General features: G+C 42.3%; 1 protein-coding gene across 2 annotated transcripts; it reads left to right on the top strand.

Annotated features, from left to right (window-relative positions):
* Positions 1-981: 981 nt before the first annotated feature.
* mxi1 (max interactor 1, dimerization protein) lies at positions 982-24,230 on the top strand. Of its 2 annotated transcripts, none has more exons than XM_049720075.2 (6): positions 982-1,335; positions 3,117-3,219; positions 6,931-6,960; positions 18,453-18,567; positions 19,332-19,515; positions 19,917-24,230. In XM_049720075.2, exons 1-6 carry the CDS (start codon positions 1,107-1,109, stop codon positions 20,078-20,080), a joined length of 825 nt encoding a protein of 274 aa, XP_049576032.1. In that variant the 5' UTR covers positions 982-1,106; the 3' UTR covers positions 20,081-24,230. The 2 variants fall into 2 exon arrangements, with proteins under 2 accessions (XP_049576032.1, XP_049576033.1); XM_049720076.2 differs by lacking the exon at positions 982-1,335 and adding an exon at positions 2,279-2,944.
* Positions 24,231-24,627: the final 397 nt, after the last annotated feature.

Below are 24,627 nucleotides of genomic sequence, written 5' to 3'. Positions count from 1 at the left end.
AAAACGACACCATTTGTATCTGCTCCACCGTAAGAATGTTCAAACGGGTTTCGGTCTTGACAGCCGGGCCTTACAAAAGGTGGAGCGGGGACCTTCAAAGATTCCCCTGTGTGTTGCACTTAAAAGTTTCTGTCTATGTGAACTTTACATCAAACGAACACGGGCTTCCACCAGCACTTTGAAGTGGCAAAGTAGGTGGGTGTTTGAGCTGTACACAGGCCCGCCTTGACATGTTCTGGTTGAAAATGGACTGAGCCACATAATAGAAATGGCCCTAGATCTCTCAAAAAGAGGATTCGTTGAAGAAACTTGCACAACCTTTTGTGATTATTATCATCACTACAATTACAGTAGCACATTACAAGCAATTAAAACGCAAAATATTGACAATAAAATAATGACAAGTGTGAGTGCGAGTGAGGATGGTTGTTTGTCTCTGTGTGCCCTGCGATTGGCTGGCAACCAGTTCAGAGTGTCCCCCGCCTCCTGCCCGATGACTGCTGGGATAGGCCCCAGCATGCCTGCAACCCCCCGTGGGGACAAGCGGTACAAAAAAATGAATGGTTGGATATTAACATACTCCTAACCCTATAAGAATATCCTTGTTTGCGAGGTGTGTTTAGTGTTGATTAGAATTGCTAATAGTGTCCAAAGAGAGAAAAAAACCTGACAGACGAATGAGAAAATAAGATTTATTGCGACTCCAATAAATATTGAATGAGCAAGAAGTATTAATTGCGTCTTGACTTAATTGATATTCCTCCCATAACTTGAGACTTGCTCACTCCTACTGGTTTTTACATGTGAGCGTGTGCGGGTACAGGTGAGCCTCAATCCATAGATTTTTTTTTATTATTATTTAAACCCGACAAGCACAAGGACCATGCAGGGATCCTCGACTCGAGGGGGCGGGATTAAATATTCTCATGGACCAGCATCCACTGACATTGGCTGCTGCTCCACATTGGACAGCCCGCATTCATATAATAAAAAAAAAAAAAAAAAAAAAAAAAAGCTCAGGATCGATCTGACACAAACAGCTTCCACTCACTGGCACAAGTCTCACGGTTTTTCCTCAGAAGCCACGCAAACTTACAGGGGGAAAAATGGCCAAAACTGAGAGTCAACGAAGAAGTTTGAAGAGCGAGGAGTTCTTCTTTGATTGCGAGGCGTCTGTCTTGGATCAGCAAGACTTGGAGATGTCCAGTTGTCCTTTCAATGACGTCTTCAACCCCAAAGACTCCCACATGGATCAGATCAACACTTTTCTGAAAAATGTGCAAGTATTGTTGGAGGCTGCTCGCTTTCTCGAGAGCGCTGAGAGGAAGGACGGAAGTGAGTTGATGTGTGCTGTGCGATGTCGTTCTGCATTTGACGAACACACTTTATCATGTGCAGTCAGACAACAAAGAACTGAGTTAATTCAACTAAGATTCAGAGTATTGTCTACGCTTGGTCACTACCACGCTCACAAGACGGATTTTCCTTACAATAAAAAGATGTTACACCTTCGTACGTGGATCTTCTATCTGCATTAAATGGCATGCGATCCACACTGGAGTGTGTATGCACGTCTCCACGTAGGAAGGGATCTCTTATTGATCTTTGCACAGTTGAAAATAGCAAAATGTGACATATTGATTGGATGAGTGGGTGTGCATACTGGCTCTCACTCAGATGCAATACATCTGACCACATTGCAGCGCGCTGCGAGTCACTTCTAGGATGATGTCATTGCGCCCCCGCAGAATGTCATAAAAAGCCTCCAACTCGCATGAGCAAACGTGTAGGACGATGCGATATTGAAAGAGGTGCATTCACAAAACCAGCATTTTAAAATTATGAGTTTTACATTGCGTTCTATTGATGTTCCCCCGGATGTCTTTTAGATGTGATGAATTTTGTTCTAAAGTTTTTATAAAGAAACAGGAAATGCAGCTTTTATTAAATGAGTACTTTAGGTAAATTACTGGAAGATTCGCTCGTACAGTTCCTGTTTCTCCACAGTTCTCTCGATTGTTTGCTTCCTGCTATTTGTGGGCGTGTCGCGCTGGGTTCCACATGGCGCAAAATCGCTCTCTGATTGGATAGAGGCGAGCTCAACCCTCGAAGTCTGTCAAAGATATCTGCCAATCAAAGACACGGGCAGCAGCTATGTCACGTGTTGCTGGGCCTGGCTTTGTCTGTTAACCACGCCCCTAGTTCTTGTTGCCTCATGGGACTTGTAGGTCTTATCGAGCAGAAAGAGTACATATTTGAATTTTGAAGTCACTCACTGTTCATTACTAAGATTCATATCATCAATGTTCCGTTTTCTTTACTGTCATATTCATGCATATATGATGTATGTATGCATATATGTTTACATACTGAATGGCCTTAGTCGGAAAAAGACACACTTTCCCAGAATGCCCCTCGCTGATTCCGGACCCTCCTTCTTTATGTCCCCGCCTCCGAGCTGTACAGCTATGGAAAGCAAACAGGAGAGAAGAAGCGAGCACCAGCAGGCACTTGCTGGCGCAAGTCACCCCCCCGGGGATTTTTTTTATTGTTTACCTTTAAGTTTGTAGCAAATAACAATCGTATTAATGTGGAAGTTTTACTATTCTTATACGCTGAATTTCTGACAACCAAGCAAAGGATTGGCTGCAGCTTGCTAGCTTGTCAACTCTGGAAACACGATTTCCCATCCTTGCAAAAGACTCCGAATAAGAGAACTAAAGGACTTTTTTTTTGCTTTTAATGTACATATATTGAATTTGTTGCACTGATAACCGAAGCACTGTCTTCCGTGTGTTTTATATCGTTGTATTACTGCTGTCAATGTTAAACGCTAGCAATAAGGTGAACGACAGCAAGGCTCAGGAAAGAATGACGGCTGTTCAGCTAATGAATATCCAGCGTCTATTGGAAGCCGCGGAATATCTCGAAAGGAGAGAAAGAGGTAAAAGACATGTGACATTGTCCACAGGAGCCTATTAAAGTCTTGCCAGGAAAAGTCCCCGTGCAAAAGGAAGATTTACATCCAGTTTATTTACATTCAGGGTTCTTAGAAGAGTGATGTTGAATTTCGCTCATGGTTAAAATGCTAACCAAATATATTATTCTTCAAACAGAGTGTGAACACGGATATGCATCGACGTTTCCTTCAAATCAGGACACAAACTACCAGAGGCAAAGGAAATTCCGAAATAAGAAATTCAGCAGTAACCACAACAGGTAAGAAAACTCCTGTGTTCGTGACAGTGCCAAAGTAGGGCTCGTCCTTTGCAAAACTGAGTCACCTGAAATTGTTTCTATAGTTAACATGGTGGTGTTGCCCTAATGCAGGTCACTGATGATTTAAAGTATTGACTTAAGGCGGAAACAATACCATGTGATTCGTGTTTGCACTGACCCAAAGTTAAATACTTGAGCCCCTCAGTTACTTGATCACAACATTACACTAAACTAATTAGAGCAAATACAAGACCATTAATTCACACAGCACCAATAATTCAGCTCACCAATCATGATGACGATGATGAATCATTTGGATTGGCAAGCACAGTAAACAAGTGATTAGCACGGCTGCCTCACATGAGGCGAGGAGGGGTTCTCATCGCAGCTCCGGCCTTCCTGTGTGCAGTTTGCTTGTTCTCCCCGTGCTCGTGAACGTTTTCTCTGGGTACTTTCCGCATTCCATCAATTTGCATGTTGGGCATAATGAAGACTCGAACTTGCCTACATTTCTGTGAATGGTTGCTTATTAATATGTGTCTTGCAATCGCAGACTAGTCCAGGGCGGTACCTTGTCTCTCGGTAAACTCAGCTGGGGTGGGCTCCAGCATTATGGAAAATTGAATATCTCAACAACTACTCCTCAATAATCTGTGCCATATTCTATTGAGCGGTGTCTTTTAATAATGCACCACTCATGTTACTAAATTAGGTCATCCACATAGGTCTTCGATTGTGTCTCACTAGCTGGTGCAGATGTTCCTAATGAAGTGTCTGATGCATGAACACTAAGGATTGATTTTAATGCATGACATGTATGTCCCAGTATTTGCTGTTGATGAATGTAACTTGCATTTAGTAGAGGAAGCAAGTCTCCCAAATGAAGACCCATTGGCATCGTGTTCTCTTTGGTACAGGGCTGCTCACGTGAATCTGTCATCTGATCGCCATACATCAAACGAAAGCCCCACTCGCTTGCTCTGAATGCTTTAATATTAATGTGAGAGCGAGCCAACAAACAGGAACTGCGCATTACTCATAATCAGCACAGAATGCTGCCTACTTCTGCATGGCAACAGTCAGGATCATAATTGGATTGAGGTGCTCCTCATAATGCTTCCGATGAACAGGGCATTTGTTTAAGAATGCTAATGATGTTGCATAAGCTGGTTGAATACAGACTCAAAGTCACCGGTACGGGGAGGAGTAGCACTGCAAATATATTTTCAAATGTGTAGTTCCTCATAAGATGTTTTCATTAGAGTGATAATGCAAAAGTGAGAGTGCCGGCCAGTGTGATCACATCCTTGATTTTCATGCAATTCACATTTTATATTTTCTGTGTAATGTCTCATGCTCCATTTTTACCATTACTTTGCTTATAGTTACCATTATTCCCTTTCATGGGAAACATATGAAATTATCAATCTATCTACATGTTTGTTTTCAATTTTGCTCACCATCGCACAAACGCATTCAAAACGAGGTCAGTAAAGTAGTGCTGGTTTAATTTTCACGTCATTCATTTGGCAGCACGCATGACAAACCATTTTTTTGTTTTAGCACCATACAAGCCCATTTACCTAACATGAGGATTTTCCAAATCGCCCCAACGCATAATTTGACAAAAACATATTTTATATTTTTTTTCCCCCTAAACATTTTTGGGGTACTGAGCACCTCTGCGCTGTCCTTGACAGGTCATTCAATGAAATGAAATAATTAATAAATATAAAATTATATTCAGTATTTGTTTTATTTTTTGGGTTTCTGAAATAATGCTTGAGGTGGTTTTATAAGGAAGATGACAAAATGATAGGAGATAGAACATTGCCAATTTCCACAAACAGTTTAAGTTTTTGTGGCCTTCTTACTGCCTTCTCTGTAACGTGATAACGCTTCAAGTGATGGGCTTATCTGAGTGTCCTCACTTGCCTACCGTTTATAGCCTGGGCGCTTTATCTCATTGACCCACTCGGTCTCCGTGTCTACATGCACATGCAAGTACACTCGCACAGACGCACGCATTTGTGTGTCCTCCCTCCCACTCGCCCAAGTAAGCATACTGCAGTTGTGGATGGCCTGGAGCCAGTTCATTATCTGGTTTGAAGTATTGGTGAGCTGCAGACATGTTGCTATCTGATTCAGGATGAAGGGAAAGTCTTTGTGATGATAAAGGGCTATAGGACAGCAAGCTGACTTAGATTGATCCCCATGAATGCGTGACTATATAAAGGATGTCGGGAGTGCCAGCCTCATGGCTCAACTCTGAATAATGGGGTGTCTCTTAGAGTAATGGACAGTGTAGGTGACATCAGTGTTGCTCCAGTTATTTTATTTTTTTTTCTTCTCCCCACATATTCATTTGGATTTAACACTTGGAGATTTGAGCCGATCCCAAGTCAGAGTTTGTTTGGCCTAATATATTAGCAAGTCAACCTGGCCATTAGTGGCCTTGTCATCTAAAATCATATCCACTGCCTCAGCTGACTGCACAGCCACTCTTGCATACCTAAGTAAATGAACTAATATAGTCTAATGCAGACATATGGTGTTTCAATTTGTCAATTATTAATCCGGAAGAGATCATTTCATCCAAGGCAGTCGCACTGAGCAATTGCACTTTCCTCCTTGTAAATCCAGGTTACAACAATGAGAGATGTGATAGGAGACATATTGTAGCCTGTTTACCTACCTCGAGGGCAAGTTACACATGTCACCCTCCTTCAAATCTAGCAATCCTTGAGTTGAGGAGTGGATGGGAACCCGGCCATTCAGTCAAGGGGAGGGGGTGTTTTGTCTTCTTTCAGTATGTTGCCCCACAAAGGCAGTGTTAGGGACCATCTCGATCACATTTAATTTTCAACGGTGCACTGCACCCGGCTTGCTGCCCACACAGGGCATGCACATGTTCCTCATAGTCTCCCCAACAGCCCATACACGTGTGTGTATACACGCACACACACACGCACACACACACATTGTGCAGTGTCAACTCAAGTGAATGCAAGTCACTGTTACATGTGCAGCCCCACTGTGCAGTGTTGTGTATTATTGAGGAGGAGATGATGATAGTGCTCTCCTGCCTGTCACATTGATGTTTTGACGGTGCAAAGGCTTCAGTGGGTTCTGCTCGAACTTTGTTGGAGAGTCTCTTCTTAGTGATGTCTATCGGATCAAGCTGTGCACATTCCTTGGAAACTGGCTGTACTATGAGATATGTATTTTGTCTATCTTTCCGCTGGATAGTTGTATTTTTATTCCATTTTTTTTTCATTTTGTAAATCAAATATTTTATAAATATGTGAAATAAACTTAGATACAATTGCAATTAATTTAATGTAATTTCAAGCAAATACGTTTCACTATATCAGGATATTTGTTTTTATGAGGATGTAAAAATACCAGTACAGGGATATAAAATTTTGTCCATACCGCATAACACCAATGCAGAGCTTAATCATCATCATCATTATCATCATTCGCCATGAGTAATAATTCAGTTAATCACATTTCATTATTAGGACACCATGCTTTGGCTTGCTTAATACACTACATTAAAGCGTTCAAACATCTGGCCCTTAACCCTACCAAAAAAAAAAATGCTTTCGGAAATACTGCACTCTGTCAACCATACTGTGTACAACATGTATTGTTTTTGTTCTTAATATAGTGTATTTAAACACCTATTAATGTTCTCTTCCCCTGCAGGTCCACACACAACGAGCTGGAGAAGAATAGGTGAGTGGACCCTCCCAAACATTTCATCTTCAAGTCCTGACGCACTTTAATAGGCCCTTTTATTTTTGCCTTTTTAAATTCAAGCTTTGCTCCTCAACACGTTCCTGTAATCAAAACTAACCCGCTCTTCCTTTCTTTTTTTTTTATTCTTCACCACATTTACAAAGCACATTTTTATACTAAGGTCTTTGATTAAACACGAGTGCAACCACCAGACCAGACATACAGTAATCGTCTGTGGAAGATTAGATCTTTTGTGAGTTGGTACATGCTATTGTCAGCTTTATATACAAATCATAAAAGTGTCATGTTTTGAGCCTGAACATGCCTTCATGTATCCAGTCATATTCTTATGTAAGATGGTGGACAGTGGGATTTAGGGGTTTCCTCTGAACATTGCCATCTCTGGTATCTTGAAGGCCATTATCTAATTTGAATTTTGGGTGCCTGCTGCTGTTTACTATTTTATTTGAAGATTGTAGACCGCAACCGTCATTCCGCAAATGGCTTTCTGTGACACCTTAAATAACAGACTTGCACGATTTATAGTATTGAGGAGAGAAGAGTGTGCCTTCCATTTCATTATCTTTGAGGATGTGGGAACACTGAAAAGATGCAAGAGGTGTAATTCACATAGCACCTCGGCCTGTTGTTCTCACCATCTTCCCTGGCGGACTCCAGTAAAAACGATTGGAACGTTGGTTTCAGTGTGTTAAATATAGACCAGTTGATGTGTGATGTCGCACATGGCAACGCAGTTGGCGGACGAGTAGCTCTGGCAGATTGGAGCTCCCATGTTGGTTAGAATTTTTTTTACGGGTAGTATTTCATTTATACAAGCACGTTTCATTGTTTGTTCATACAACATACCGAGTGCTGTTTATGAGTCCCTCCACATTTTTTTGTTTTCATTCTTTGAAGCATTCCCTTCACATCCTCCCTGTCCTGCTTGTCCTTCGCTGGTCCAGGCAGGCCTTCAACTCTGCCAAAAGTTAGATACACAGAAATGGATCTCGGATCTTGAATCATCTGATATTTCTAGTAGTTCACTTCCTCTCCTCTCTGTATAAGTAAAAATGTATTTCTGGTACCAAAGAAAGTGAGTCGAATTGATGTGGTAATCCATCTTTTTTGAAAGCGCACTTGTTAAAATAATTTATAATCCCCCGTCTTTGCCAGCGGTTAATCCAATTCCCTTTCAGGACATGCCCCCACTGTAAGATATATGTATCAGCCTAAGTTGTTCACCCGAGTGTTTCAGGCTTATACCACGATTCTTCTAAGGCAGACTTACAAGTTGTGAAAAAGTCCCAGTCAAGCTGAACCATGATGGAATTCACGTTTAGAACAGTACGAACTTCCTGGATTTGTTGTTGCTCGCATGCCAGTTGAAATAGTCTCTTCCATTCTCATCGGTTCCGTCACCACAACGTCGGGCTTCACTGTGTACCTCAATCATTCTTGAAAACCAAGTGTCACACAAGATGGATAATTGTTTTATTCGAGTGCGTACAATGAAACGCAAACCTGTTAAGAAGCGACTCGACATTATAGTAGGTTGAACATTTTCTTCTGTAGCGAGAATTGAACTGAGCTTTGTTGCGAGAGCCCTCGGGGCAGGATGAGCCGCTAAGCATGAAAAAGCCCAGGCTACATTTTCTGTGGCTGTGCTAAAGCTTTCTGTTCCCTGCCCAGTGAGTGCAGCCCATTCTCAGGCCTTGCTGCAAGCCCCGGGACTGGGACCATTTGTCCCGACCAACGTGACGACTTGTAAGCTTTTCTTGGCTGAGAAAAGCCGCTTAAGGGGCTTGATCTTTAGTCTGGTGAGCCCAGCTGCAGCATGTGCACGTGTTGGGGCACGTTCATCAACCTCCCTAACAAACGCACGCACGCGCACAGAGGCCGCCCGGTGCGATTCTTTAATAGCCTCGCTTGATGCTGGATTAACAAACGATCGAGTCAGAGGACAAGGAACTAACTGACAAGCTGATAGGATGAGCAGGGACGTAGTCAAACACACCTGAATAAGGGTTACTTAAAGCAGCACGCAAGCCTAATCTATGCTCCCTTGTGTGCCAGATTGTGCATGGTGAGCCTTTATACCCTGTACAGTAATTAACGCAATGAAATATGAGCCAGTATTAAGGCTGCAACTTCAGTCCTGATGAAATTACGCTTGAGGGATGGTGAAATTGTGTCGACGATTCATGTATTTATGCTTCTAATTTCCTTTGAGCACAAGAGAAGTTCCAAAGGAAGCCCTGTATGTAGCATGTGCTAGTTTTCCCCCTGGTTTGATCTGTAAGAAGATTAGATTATCGGAAAAGCTTTTAGAAAACACGGTTTGGGTTGATAGACTGACAGTTGACCAGTGATGCGACCAGAGAAGCAACTTTGCCTTTATCGCTGTCAAAATCCAAATCTGTACCATCAGGAGATGCTTGAGGGGCCCGAAAATGAAACAAGGCAGAAAGGAAGGAAAACAAGATGCTAGCAGAAGAAACATGACTCAATTAGACTAAATCTGACTCCAGCTTCTATTTTTAGCTTTACAGCTGGGGCAACAGAGAGAAAACACCACCGCCTTCTGACCAATCACATAGGTTAGCTGTGTGCCACCAATGAGAGCCTTGCGATGAATAAGCAGTGAAAAAGGTTGTCACTCCTTATTTCAGTTAAACGGGATCTAGATGCTACCACAGACAATTGCGATAAACGAAACATTGGAAAAAAAATGATTACGTTTTTAGTAGCCTGTTGCCCTAGTGCAAGTGTCTATTGCCTATGTGGATGAATTGAGGAGTGTGCGCTGCTGGTGACTCTGTGAAGGATTCAATCTGCCCCCTTAGGCCCGGGTTCAAATCCAGATTGACAGTTACAAATGCTCTCCGAAGTGGGATGATTATTCACGAGGCCATGCATGACATGCCCAGTGGAATTCTTGGGATAGGGCATGGGTTTTTAACACAAGACGCAGGTTCAAATCAGTTTTTAGGGTACTGCTGCTCAGAGAATTCATAACGAACGTGATGACAAATGTGATAGTTAGCTGTAAGGTCATTCGAAGCACTCTGCGGAAAGGTGACCCCCGATTGACTCACACGGATGGAATTGGGCCGTGGAAAAGAACACGTCCCTTAATTTTCCAACCCAAAATATGAGTACTCTCGTCCGACAAGTTTTAAGAACATGAATCAAAACACAATTCCGCATGACTCAGTGCTACCATCCCAGCCCACTGGGACAGTGGAAAAAAACATAAGTGCCTTAACACAAGGATGTATTTGCACTTTAGTTCTGACATTTGGATTACATACAGCCATTGCTGAACCAGCTACATGTGTTATACTACCATCCCCCAGAGACAACATCTGGCCAAATCTCTCTTCATCAGACTCATTTTAGAAGCCCATCCATATTAGTGTTGTAATCCAAAGCTCCTAACCCACACCCCTCAGGTCACACTGGGTTCAAATGGGAAGTTTGCGTTCATCTGGAGGCTTTCATCCAATCATAGTTGAAGACAAAAGTAGATGCTGTATTTAATGTATTGATTATTCAAATCAGATGTTGCATGCTTGGATACAACTCGGAGGTACAGTGCAGGACAGGGATTAGGGGGCGAGTGAATTTCAAATCACATGATCTGTACGTGTGATTAGGAAAGAGATTTGGACAGTATATGCAATTGTTTTCATACTATGCTTGTTTGTTGTAGGTTTTAATCTGAGACCTAGCCACCTCTTTGCCCTTGTTTTGATTTTTTTTTTTCTTTCCATCGCTTGTTTCTCATCGGAGCAGATTAAAAGGCAGTGTGCACGTGTGAACTAATCCATGAGTTAGTGATGGGTTTCAGCCCCGGAGTCCCTTGGCCCCGTCATGCAGCTAGCACATTCCCCTGCCGCCGCTCCCCTCCTCCCTCACCAGTGAACTTTGCACGAGCATTTGTGTGTGTAAGCGTGTGTTTTTGCCTGTGAGCGCTGCTTGAAGAGGGTCAATTGCTGCTCTATTGTTTTATTCTAACATTTTTTCCCCCTCCTTTTGCCCATCAGTCCTTGGTCCCGATGCGTCATGTTGCTCTGTCTCTCAGGGTGGCCTCGGCAATGAGCGTGACAACAATATTTGTCCGCTTAGTGATCAACTGCAATTGCACGTTATTTACTACTTGTGGTCATGGTATTGGTTAGGCAGGGCAGGAGGTTCTTTGAACATTTTATTGTCCCCAGTTTGCAGTGTCGTACTGAATATATAGTTGCATTTTGCTAAGGTTTTTCTTGCTCACCCAAATATTCTTGCTCACAATAAATCTCCATCTGGGGATTGAGGTCACAACTGCATGCTGAAGTATTATTAAACAACCCACTCTAACGCTGCCATGAATTTTACCCCTCTATATTTCCTTTGCGTTTGTTGGCATGTGAGCAGAATATACAGTAGGTCAGTAACGGATCATATGGAATCCCTTCACTCGTCAATGTCATTGAATGAGTGAGATGAACAGAGTATTCCATTTCAAACTACTAATCAGTCTTTATCAGAGCTAGAAAAAAGTTAAAGTAGTTTTCAGACTATTATAAAAGTTTCTTCTTATATATGGTCTATTTTTCACTTACCATTACTAAAGTCAGAATTAGTCCTGACTAGCTCCCGTTTTGTGCCAATGGGCAGTTTCTGGGCAGATCTCACATGCACACACACACACACTTATAACGCACCGCTCTCCTCCCCCACACTTTACATCTCTCACCTGCTCTATCTCGCGCCAGCTCTTCCTGTATCTCTCCCATCTGTCTGGATTTCATAAAGACAAGAGGGATGTATCGGCCAGACCAACAAGAAGAGCCTTCAGTTTCTGAAGGGAAATTATTCTTCTAATCTGACCTGTGCGCAGACGTGATGGACTAACTTTTGTTTACAGAAAATAAAAACAACTTTTACAAGTACACATAGCTGCCTTTGACTCAGGCACAAGTAGAAAGGAGAAATGTTATGAGCAATGTAATGAGTACCCACTGTAGTTGTGGGATTTTCAAAAAAAAAAAAAAATAGAATGAGCACTTCAAACATCTCTGAAATCCTCTATAACAAATCAGTTCAGAAAAAAAAAATTCAATACTCAAGGACATGACTTATTCCACTGCTCTCCTCATGACTAATGTTCCATTTGTGCTATTTGAGTTGACTTTTTAGGGCAAGAAGCTGTTTGAAACGTCACGGTCATTTTGATGTGTCGCCTGGAGAAGGCCCCATACAAGCTTATTGGTGGATACTTTTAACTGAAGCTTGTCAGCCAATAAGAGAAGAGGTTCCCTGAGCAGCAGACAAAACCAAAAGCTCCAGGAGATGTTCAGAATTAAACAAGTTTTACTCGAATCTGAAGGTGTTTTTTTTTTCTTTGTTTTTTGTTTTTCAAGCAGATTTTCTATAGGCGATATCGAACAAAACTTAAAGGTTAAAGGGAAATAACGACCCTGACGTGTGAGCATGCCTAAAAATAGGCCCACTGACAAATCCAGAGGTTTTCTACACATAGTTATGCCACACATCCATACGTAAGTGCAATTTACTGAACTTTATGGTTCATATAATAAAGCTGTGGGTTAACGCCCATGCGTCAGGCCCCAATTTAGCAGCTATGCTTGGTAGCTCTTTAATGACTGTTCCAGCAGTAGTGAGTGGTAGGTTCCCCGTCAACATGAACAGCCCATTCAGTCAGGTGCTACGTGTTGTATCGGGGAACATGTGACAATGCGCATGTGAACGAGAAAGTGAGAGAAGGATGCCCAGCTCCATGAAACACAGGCACAGAAATACTTTGTGGGGGGGATGTGAAACACTATTGTCCTAGCAATGAGGTTCTTGTGAAAAGAAATGTCCTGTTTTTTTTTTTTTTGCTAATCACCGACCCATCATCTTGCTGCACCAGCTCAGAGAACAAAGACAGTATGTTAAGGAGCAGTATGAAGTTAACTTGGTATAGCGATTGTACATCCAGTGACGTACCTTCGGCAGTTCGCTGGGACTAAGAGCAGTCAGTCAGTGACAGTAAAGCATCATGCAGGATGGATGGATGGAGCTACCACGTGAGCTCAGCCCTTCCCTTCTCGCCATATATATTGCATGTCACCATCTGCACTGTGGCTTCATGATGTGTAGCATGTTTACATGCGCTTTTCTTTGTGTATGATGTGGGAAGAAATTGTCATACATATTTTGCTTTGATGACTGGTCTGGATTGTTCCATCAAATGAGGAATGTGTTCAGCTCAGCAAGTACAATAGAATACAAACTGCCTGCACGTTGACTGGGGTTGATTTGATTGCATTCCTCCGTGACGGGAGATAATTTGACATTGACTTCATGTTGTGCCCAGTGGATGTGGATTAGACTGCTTCAAATGAGCTTTTGCATTACAAAATATTCTAAATGTCTTTGTCATCACTCTGAATTAGGTTTTGGGACTGCTTCAAATGAGCCTTGACAATAAAGAAGCTGTAAGAGCATCGAGGGAAAGTCGAGCTCTTTTTTTTTTTCCTCCCCATGAAGATCATCCTTTGTTATAATTATGATTTCCTTTGTAAATCAATTTAGGGGGTTCACCTTTGAGACGGACAGCGCTGATATGTAATTAGTGTAATAACTGGGTGAAGGGTCAGATTTTCTCTCCCTCAAGATGAAGTAGAATTGGGTCAAAGTGTGTGTACGTTAAAAGGGCTTGAGAGCGTGGGGGATTTGCCATGAAGATGTGTATTGACTCTTATCTGGGCTGCAAATGTGACCCTGCCTTTAAGAGCATAGCCAGTGATAATGTCAGACATATTCGGTTCTGCGAAGTTATCTATTATTTATGTATTCACAAGTTTTAGAATCTAGGGCAGTCTTTTTTTTTTCCCCCTCCGTCACTCGTGCTTTAGCTTTAAGTGTTGCTTTAAGACGGTTTTGATTAAGTCGAAACACGGTTTGGTTTATCAGTGCAGCTTTTAAAAACAAATTACAATGTTCTTTATATTTGTCCTTAGGCTTGTGTTTATTGCAACTAATTTATTCAAAGCTTAGAAACATTTGCTGAAATAGCAATGTGAGTAATATAGTCAAATTTGCTTTTACATTACCTTCATGCTATCAAAACTAAAATATTGAACTACATTAGTACAAACAGATTCCCATTTAAACTCATTTGATACCTCGTCGGATTATTCCTAAGGGAGGCAATGACGGCTCTTTATCATAATGAAAAAGAATTTCGCGGCATCTGTTAACATGCTAGACAGTTGCTCATCATATGTACCAGTATGTGTGTTCAGAGATGATAGCAGAGCGCGGAAGGAGGCGAGTGGTGAACTGCACTCCTTTGAATTGACAAAAAGAGATGTACATGTCATGTGCGTTGGTTCTGTACCAGTAGGTGGGCAGCTCTCCTATACCAGATGGGGGAAAGAATCAAAGTGCTTCTGTAAAAATAAAACCCACATTGAAGTCTGTTTGCTCACATTTCAAAGCTGGAGTGAAGCTGCTGCAAAACACATTTTAGAACAAAAACCAGCCAAACAAAAAAACACTGCATTTACATGTTGCTGTAAACGGGAAGGAGTTAGTCATGCAATCGAAAAGGCACTGCTCTTGTGATTGGAGGGGAGGTGAGCAAAGGTGGGGTGAGCTGGGGTGCAGTGACCCATGGTCGGTTGGCTCCTCGCTCACATGTCGAAGCCAAAAGGCAGAGCTGCCCTTCTGCGTAACCATCTGGGGACCGTCAAGAACACAAGCCATAGGAAAACATATGTACACAAACATGAAGAGAATGGGGTTAGTAGAACTACCACAAAGTGACGCATTACCAGATCTGTATAAATATAAGCACACATGTAAATGTTCTATTTTAATTGACACTGTATTGCAAGGGTGTCAAACTCATTTGTGTCGCGGGACGCATCATAGTCATAGTTTTTTTCGGAGGGCCATTACGACTGTTAACACCTTATATTATATACAGTATAGGCTACACACCAAATTTATGAATAACAAGTTTTGAAATCATAGACTAGTAAAAACTAGTAAAACAATTAAAAAGATGAATAGTAATACAGATTACTAGTAATTATTTTTTTTTTCAAAGTGAATACAATTTGTAATTTTAGTATTGACTACTGTCAATCCATTTTTTGATGGCACTGTATTTTTCCACCACTCTATTCTGAGGGTGTCACTGGTTTTTGAGGACTGAAAGGACTCTGGCTGTGCTGTGTATTTATGGTAGCAAGACAGCTCTCATATTGTTATTAGGAAATGGCTTAAACTGTGTGTCTCCATGATAACGTATCAATTGCAGGGCTTAGGAACCCTTTGGGGGGGGCCTCCCAATAAGCCACAAACTCATGGCCTTTAACCTCCTGGTGACACATTTCAAGATAGTGCTGGCAGGACAAACGTATATGATAAACCTGCATCCGCTTTTAGCTATCTTTAGTCATTAGCTTGTTCCCTAACCACAAACGAAAGGATAATATTTTTAACAAATATTTGCTTTTCAGGCTCGTTTGACATCACAGTAAACAGACAGACTGTCTGTCCTCCTCCTGGTCATACGTGATCAGCTGAGTTCTCCTTCAATCATCAAAGTGTTCCCTACAAGAGTCTGGCATGTGTCCAGACTTCAGGACAAAAAAGTCATGTAGATGTTTTGCAATCTTGTCTATCACTGACAGACACGTTGAGAGTGCTTGAAGGCAACATGCTGCCAATGGACCACTTGTGTTTCTAAAACAGGAGATCACATGGTACACAAGATAGTGTTAAAAGCAACATAACCAGAACTTGGAGGGCTTTGGGTTTACAGACTGTATCAACAATTTGACAAAAGGAACAGAACCAGAACTCAGAGTGCTTTGGCAATATAGACTGGATCAACAATTGGACATGATATGCAGGTCTATAAAGTAAAGTCAGTGCAGAAGTATTTGATCAGTTGCCAAGATTTCTTCCCAGGTCTTTATGTTAATTACATGTATGTCCTGTAGCAATGATAAAACAAACTAAGCTTCAGGATGTGGCTTCGGCCCAGCTACAACGATGCATGTGATTGTGAATTGTATTTATTGTCTGTTTGGATACAGCATGTTCTGGTGCTTTTTTTTTTAAACGGCAAAAATCTGCAATCGCTCAAGTTGAATTCATTGATCAAAATGTTCTCCCAAAAGCTACTCGTCCTACAGTTGACATGCTGGAATTATTGTTGGCCTAGTGGACCATACGCTTTTTAGTCTTTATCCAGACAAGCAATGTAGGGTTTTTTTCTCCTCCATGACTGCACGACAGCATCATTGCCATGTGAGTGTTAAATGATTCTTGTGATTTCTCACGGCCTTGGCAAAAATGGCGCAACAAGTAACGCCTCACAGTCTCAAATAGAAATCATGGTGCAGGAAACCAAAACTGAATTTGCCAAGACAGCAGGCTGTACTCTGTGGATGCCCCTGCGGATCCGAAAGAAGTGTATTTGAGGAAAAATAGGAATGGGCAGTGGGGTCCGTGGTGATTGGATGCCTCTTGAGATGCCATTGTGATGGTTTTAGTCCTGGTCCGAGCGGAAAACAACAGCATGGTGTTTGGGGTCTGGAATTTGTTAGTTGAACTTTGACATGGCCAGACAGGTCTTCAAATGACCTGCACGTTTACCTTCATTATCTATCACTCCTCTAGCATGACGTTGTAGCTGAGCAACCCAAAATGCACGGATGTAAATTACTATTTTTATCAAGACATTTAAATACGATTGGCCAAATCAAGTGAATCAATTAAATCTCTTGTGTCTGTTTCTTGTTACCAAGTCATTTTTTTAAAAACAATCCTGAGCAGCCTGTAGCGTCATTATCCATATTTAGCCTGAGTTTTGGAGAGCAAAACTAGCAGGCTTATGATCTGTCTCTTCACCAAGCATTATTGATTTATTCATTTGTTTTACGAAAACTGGCCATGCATTAGCGAGCTGACCGGCACGGTGCATGGTCCCAGATGGAGCCAGGCTTCTTGGAAAGAGAGATGAACTGTCAGCTGATAACATGATGGTTGAAGCAGGGCTGTGGGTGTCCATGTGAGGCAGACAGACTTTGCTAGGCCCCGTCGGTAGAAGATAAGGCGTTGACAAAAGACCCGAGCCAGACTGATAGACATCATGCTCATAGCCAGATTAGAAGCATACTTCACGCGTGTTTCTCTTGACCTCCAAACTTTGAGCACTACAGATTGCATCATGGCACCTCCTCCTTCATTCAGACCACTTTTCTTGCTGGTGTCGAGTTAAAACGCACCCTCATGCATACTTGCAATACATACCGCTCTAATGGTTTGCACTCTTGTTCTTATCAGCGGCATCCATGTATACCTCAACCTTCCATTCATGCACACTGATGGATGGATATTCCGGGCTGCATTCTTCTGCACCAGTCTTAAAGCAACAGAAAGGAGTTGAATCCCAGTTGTTGTCATCTCCTGAGTGTGGGTCACTAGACTGAGCCCCCAGATTCCTAATAGCCCCCCGCCCAGCCCTTCAGGCGGGCTGAAAGGGCAGCTCCTGTTAATGGAGCACTGATTGCGTTATAGCCATAATTATCTCTCTTTATCTCTCAACTTCGGGCCATTAGCCGGGATAGATGTCACCCCGGGCCTTTCCCCAGACACCCAATAAGGTGCTGTCTAGATGATGGAACGTATGGGCCGAGAGAGGTCCAGGAAATGCCATTACACCTTTCCTCTCTTCACGGCACCTATCATCTAAAACATATTTGTTATGGAGATGAGCGGGGTAACCTAAGCGGCCTGAGAGAAATGCCAACAAAGGTTCATGTATCGCCCAGAGGCTGAAACCATATGCAACTTGCTGAGGTGCTTGCTATCACTTAAAGCTTGTTGACATTGCAGGAAACTGTTGGAGAGCTTCTGCTTTCTTCAAGTATGCATAATGTGTGCCGTTTCATATGTCTCAAGATTACATAGCACATCTTGCGTTAGGGTGCTGAAGTGCAAGTCTTTCCCATCTCCTCATTAGCGCTCGACTGTGAATGAGTTGCTGCTACGGTAAAGTCCGTAACGGTCGACATCTGTGTTTAGCCTTTTAAAATGCTCACTGATTCACACTGACATGCGATGGGGAAAAAAAAAAAAAAAAGTGTGTACAGCAGAACCTCGATTTCATGACTAAAGGGGCAAAGTGGTATCTACATTTTTGATGCTAGTTTTCGTCAGATTTGTTGGAATTTCAAAGAAAATTCCGCCATTAAATTTAATTACTTTGGAGACTTATCCATCACCATCCTAAAATCTTTATTAACTGTATCAGCAATAATTTAAAAAAAAATTTAACATCACCCAGCAAGTAGAAGACCAAGCGACATGTCTAAATGATAATCCTTACTCATTAACATTAACAGCATGCATTGCTTTTATCGTTTTCTTCCCTGTTGTCTAAAAATTCCCCTCCCTCTCTATTTTAACTATAGACGGGCTCATCTGCGGCTGTGTCTGGAGCGCTTGAAGGCCCTCATCCCGCTGGGACCGGACTGCAGCCGCCATACCACCCTGGGCCTGCTCAACAAAGCCAAAGCACATATAAAGGTGATTCAGCTATTCCATTTTATCCACAGTTTTTTTTTACCAGAATTCCTGTGGTGAGTTTAATCCTATTCTAACTGATTTTAGACACTTATCCATTGTACTGCTTTCACACTGGAGCAGCCTCGCTCGGCCTTGAGTGAGTGAGAGGCGCGGATCAACCTCGACTGGTTGCCAGGAAATCACAAAAGACAAATCATTTGCAATTCAGCGTCTTCAATTAAACAAACATGAATGTTCTCGGAATGTGAGAAGAAGCCACAGTAAAAACGTGGGGACAACATGCAAACACTGAGATTTGAACCCGAACCTAAGATCTATAGTGTAAGATTTGTTCTAAGATTCCCAAAGAAGCTCAACGTATCGAGAAAACGTGTGCGTCTAAATTGTGAAGTTCAACTACCTCGTGTTGATGAGCACTCAAAACCTGACATGTGAGCGCAGTGTGCATGTGTAATAGGGTGGGAGATGGAACAAAGGCCACATTGTTGCTGCCTAGTTGATCGGGCAACATCCACCAACACTCGACTCGTCTGCTGCTGTCACCTGGTTTCACCAACGATGACCCCATTGTTTTAGTTTGTCTCCGAGAGTCGCGCTTGTCACCAGTGACAACACGAATGAAAATAAAGGGGCTCTGAGGCCAAGAGTCAGGATACACTCTGGAGTGCTTGCTTCTCAATAAGTTCTTCAGTGAAAGTAACTTTTCTGCCTCACCTGTCAATACATGTCAATTTAACCCCGTCAACTTTGTCTCCTGCTTCCAGAAACTTGAAGAAGCCGACAGGAAGAGCCAGTACCAGCTGGAGTCTCTGGAGCGTGAGCAGAGGCACCTCCAACGCCAACTAGAACTGCTGAGAGGAGGCGGCGGAACGGCCGTGGAGGGCGAGAGGATACGCATGAACAGCGTGGGCTCCACTCTAGGTTCTGAGCGCTCCGACTCCGACCAGGGTCAGTTGTTGTTTTGATCTACTTGCAGTAAAGCCGACATCATCATGACAGGGTGTGTGAGCTTGAAACTGACATTTTATCAAAGGACCAAGCAAATACGAGTAGAAATGAGGTAACATTAGTGCTAGCCGCCAAGTTAATATCAACTGAATTTACTTTAATGGTCCAACTCGCCTTCACCCCGTTGCTTTCTGTGGACGTCAAAAGCAGAATTGACATTTAATCATCTGCAGCAAAAACTGCTTTGAATTGAATTTGTCGTACTTCCTTTTTTCAGTTTTCTAAACTCAAATGTAGTCTCACTAAATCATGTGCCACTATCTAGTGGTTAGCAGAGGAATTACACGCTTCCTTTCTTGCTAGCGTCGCTCGAGTAATTGACGTTCCTCTCTCTGCCACAGAGGAGATCGAGGTGGACGTGGAGAGCACGGAGTTATCCCACGGAGAGCTGGACAGTCTGAGCACAGCCAGCACCAGCGACCTGGATGACCACAGCAGCCTGCAGAGCATGGCCAGTGATGAGGGATATTCCTCTTGCAGTGTCAAACTTGCCTTCTCCTCCTAGAAGCCACACAATGCCACCACTGCAAACACCTCCTCTTCCTCGCGCCCCTCCTCTTGCTGCTCCCATCCAGCCCTCCCACCCGGTATATCCATGCTCCCATCCTGCCGTGCCCACGGGCCTCTGTTCGCCTACTTGCAGTGTGCCCATCACCATGCAAAGGCACTGTTAAAGCCGAACCCAGTATCTTGGACAGGTGCTTTCAAACTTTTTGAGTCTGGGAACCTACTTGGGAGACATTTTTATGAGGAGCCCCTCTTAATCCTTATGCCTACTAAATATATTTTAGCTACCACGTGAACCCCTAGAAGCAAAAATAATTATTGTCTACCGTATTTTCCGGACTATAAGTCACTCCGGAGTCGCACCAGCCATAAAATGCATAATAAACAGGAAAAAGACATATATAAGTCGCACTGGAGTACAAGTCGCATTTTGGGGGGAAATTTATTTGATAAAATCCAACACCAAGAACAGACATGTCATCTTGAAAGGCAATTTAAAATAAAAATAGAATAGAGGCAACAACAGGCTGAATAATTGTACGGTATGCTGATGTTACACGGCACATAAACAACAAACTGAGAACGTGCCTGACGTAACATATTAAAAGTTATTCAGATAGCTATAGCATAAATAACGTGCCAACAAGTTTACCAAATCATCCGTGTCACTCCAAATCACTAAATACATTGAAAGCTTCATCCTCTGTGACACTTTTAAACAACTCCACTAACTCTGGAGGGAGAAGATGCGGCACTTCCTCTTCTACGTTGCTTACGGCAGACTCATCGTCAGTTGCAGTTCCAATTATTCCACAGGCCTAGAGCGCCCTCTGGCACACTGGTTTAGTGTGAAATTAACATGTGAAATTATATAATAGTGTGTTAATAATTTCACACATAAGTAGCTCCTGAGTATAAGTCGCACCCCCGGCCAAACTGAAAAAACTGTGTCTTATAGTCCAGAAAATACGGTAATTTTTTCTACCTAAACGCAGTCTTTCCCCAGAGAGTAAAAGTCTGCAAATAATTCCCCCCCCCCCCCCCCCCCCACCCCCCATAAATGGTTCTAATTGCCTACAGATGACATAAGGTAGAAAAGCACTACTTTTGTCTTAATGAAGCTCCTCAACTTAATATCATACTTAAGCACTACGATCCCACAAGATGGCACCAAAACATTTTTTTTTTTAATTTTTCCATTTTTGTTGCTTTGGCCCAAGCATAGAAATAGCAAAATAATTCGGCAAATAACAAAGGACGCATCCCTAGAAAGATTCAGCAAATTCCAACCCTTTAGTCAGATTAATGTGGTGCATCACAGGAGGAATAATTTGTTTACTGCAATTGTTTTATTGGGCAGCCCGTCCCTATGTCTAGGTTTGCACTTTCAAAAAAAAAAAAAAGAAACCACAGCATAATTTATTGAAAACTATTTTGCGGCTCACAGACCCCCATTTGAGACCCCTGATCTAGGACCCCTAAAATCTGTTTTTATGGCAAAATACTTTAAATTAAAAAATGTAAACCCATGCATACAAGCCCATGTATGACCCAAGATGCACTTGAAGCCCATTTGCTGTTGAAGTCGCTCCAAGCTGATGGGTGATTCAGGCCGATGGAAAGCACACAGAGCGGTAACATTACCCCACGCCGCCTAATCTGTCTTATCTTGGACACTTGACTCGGTGCTATTGTGCAAGTCCTCCATCAGCTGGTAAAGCAAAAGCGTCCGCTTCCACGCGCTAGCCCGGAGCAAGACGACCACACACAAGTCATTCCTGTTAAATGCGGCGCCTTCTCTCTCTCTCATGCTCTCTCAAGCGATGAGCGATCCTGCACTTAAATACTTTTCAGCTGACACGGCACAAACTACAGCAACAAGATACGATGGGAATAGACGTCCACCTTTTCTCCAGCAGTAACAAGCAATAACTCTTCATCTTTTACCCTTTGTGACCGTCCAAAAAGAAGCAAAGTCATGTTTTATTTTTTTTCCCTTTGTATATACAAATAGCTTACTGAATTAATGTTAAAGTTGAAAAAAAGTTAGAGCTCATGGATAGAACTTTTGCCTCTGTTGCTGACTTGTGTTTATTGTGCATTTGAAAGTGGAAGCGCGGTGGATGTGGCTTGGACACTTAGTTTTTTGCTGGTTGACATCCTTTAGTGTGTTGCTGTCTGGTGCTGCGCAAGGTAACGGGTTGGAAGCTGCAGAGTTTAATTTATTACACGTGATATTCTCTTGGAGTGTGTGTGTGTGTGTGTGTGCGCGTTTGTGTGTGTGTGCGCGTATGGCATTCCACTGGTGGTCAGGTGATCCCACATGTTGGGGAAAATAAACGGGTTGTCAAAGTTAGCCATCCCAACTCCACTGGCATTAAGAATTGCACTTCGCCCGCTGTTTTTTTTTCCTCCCCTCTCTTCTGCCCTTTTGATTTCTAACAGAACATCATTTGAATATTTATTTCTCCATCCCTCTAACAACAGACAAGAGGGAGAAAAATAACTTATTTTTGTCCTGTCTTACTTTAACTTTCAATGCGTATTCCTGATTCCTTATTTTAAGAATAATGTATTTTATGTTTTATTGGTCTTTGGGGGCATTTGGGAGGGTAACATAATGTAGCCATTTTCTTTTGCTTTGGATGTTTATTCAATGGACACTTGAAATGTAAATGACCCCAAAGCTGCTCTTTAGTTGCTGAGCCTGTTTTAAGTCACCTGTCTTGGTTGGAGGTTGACCCCCGCCCCCTCGCCGCTGCCAGCTTCGCACTACAAAGTCACGTCCACATGTTATACAACTGGATTGGCTTCCCTCCAAAGCCAGTCTGCTAGTCAAGTGGAGACTATTGTGAGTGTGTGTGAGAAAGTAGGCTAAGGGGACGGGTCTTCGCCACAGGCATATGCTGAGCCAGCTACTACCCAAACTGGGGTCTTTCAAAACGCCACTTTCCTCATACAAGAGGACTTGTCTTTTTAGTTGATAACGTGTCTTAGACTTACAACACCCCCATAAGGTGATTCAACAGAAAAACAACAGTAGGGTTTCAACTTGTTGGCACTGAATCAGAAAGTGACCACTGGTGCTTGATCCTACAAACACAAATGCCAAAACCACATCAGAACACCTCAGTGTCCTCTCTCTCTCTCGCTCTCTTGCTCTCTCTCTCTATCATTCTACCTGAGGGACAGCATACATTGATTCTGCCCCTCTGTGACTTTTTAGCCATCTTTGTTTCCATTTTCTTCTCACGTTACTTTCCCAAGACTGCTGTTTCACTTCTCTGACTGTTTCAACGCTACAGGGTGTGTCAGAAATGTTTCAGGACTTTATGTCACAAAAGATTTGTTTTTCATTATAATATGTGGAGCGGACGACATTTACATGCAGTGAGTATTCGGGTCAGAATTCAGGTTTGTGAAACAATTGGAATAACATGCCTCAATGGACAGAACGTACATTTAAAGAATCCCGATTGAATACATCCTGCATATAGACATCATTTCATGCACAGAGGTAACCCGATTGCATTTATAAGCCGAGATAGACAATGCGCTGAGCATCTGACAGTGCCTGGTCGAGAAGAACATCGTCATGTTAAGCGCCCTACTCTCGTGACCTTATGATTTATTTCTGTTATATTACATCTTGGGCTCAAGAAGGTCCTCTTCAAATGCTCGGTATTAGTAACTGCAGGAAATTACTTCCATAGGAATAAACTTGTCATTTGGTTTTGAATTGCGATATTTTGTGACACAAGTCCTAGAATTATTCTGACAAACCGTGGTTTTTGTTTTGTTTTGTTTTTTTACATCTGAGGATATGGTCCCGAACAAGCAACCTTGAGCGTGTGGTTAACTTTGCAAATGGGCTTTGTTCTGCTTTTAAGAGTCCAGGGAGCCCCCCCCCAAAAGTTGATGTTGCAGTTTTTATTTTGTTTTGGGAAACCACACTCCATTCAAGTGTCGTTGAAGAAAACGGGTCCTTGAGGTGAAGTTAAGGCAACGAGATGAGTCCCTTGCGGGGAGTCGTCCGGTTGTTCTCAACCTGTGACCATCCTTTGTATAACATGCACTCTGATGAACGTGTTTTGTTGCAAAGTTGGAAATGCAATACTTACAATAAAAACGAGATTTTCAAACCTAAACCACTGACTCGACCTTTCCATAGCATTACACAGATGTATGATATGATCGATGTGCAGACTTTACGCTTCAATTGAAGTTTAATAACCATTTTGAAATGAATACCATTTTATGCACAAACATTTTAACTCAAAATCAAAGAATACATTTTAATACTTTGCATGCATGGGCATTAATTCGTTTTCCTCACTGTAGGGCCACAAGATTTGTAAAAGTAACAGCGATGCCAGATCTTTTGCAGATGAGGTGTAATAAATAAAGTGAATTATGGGAAAGAGTTGATCATAAAAAAAAACCCAGCACTTTTCTACTTTGTCTGATTTAATTGTAATGAAATGTAATTGAGCAGTTATTTAACAAAATATGCATTGAATGTTATTTATTTACCTAGAATAAACT

Source organism: Syngnathus scovelli, chromosome 5 (genome assembly GCF_024217435.2).
Source record: "Syngnathus scovelli strain Florida chromosome 5, RoL_Ssco_1.2, whole genome shotgun sequence".
Lineage (NCBI taxonomy): Eukaryota > Metazoa > Chordata > Actinopteri > Syngnathiformes > Syngnathidae > Syngnathus > Syngnathus scovelli.
Note: the sequence above shows the minus strand (reverse complement) of the source record. Positions and strands in the feature narration are given on the sequence as shown.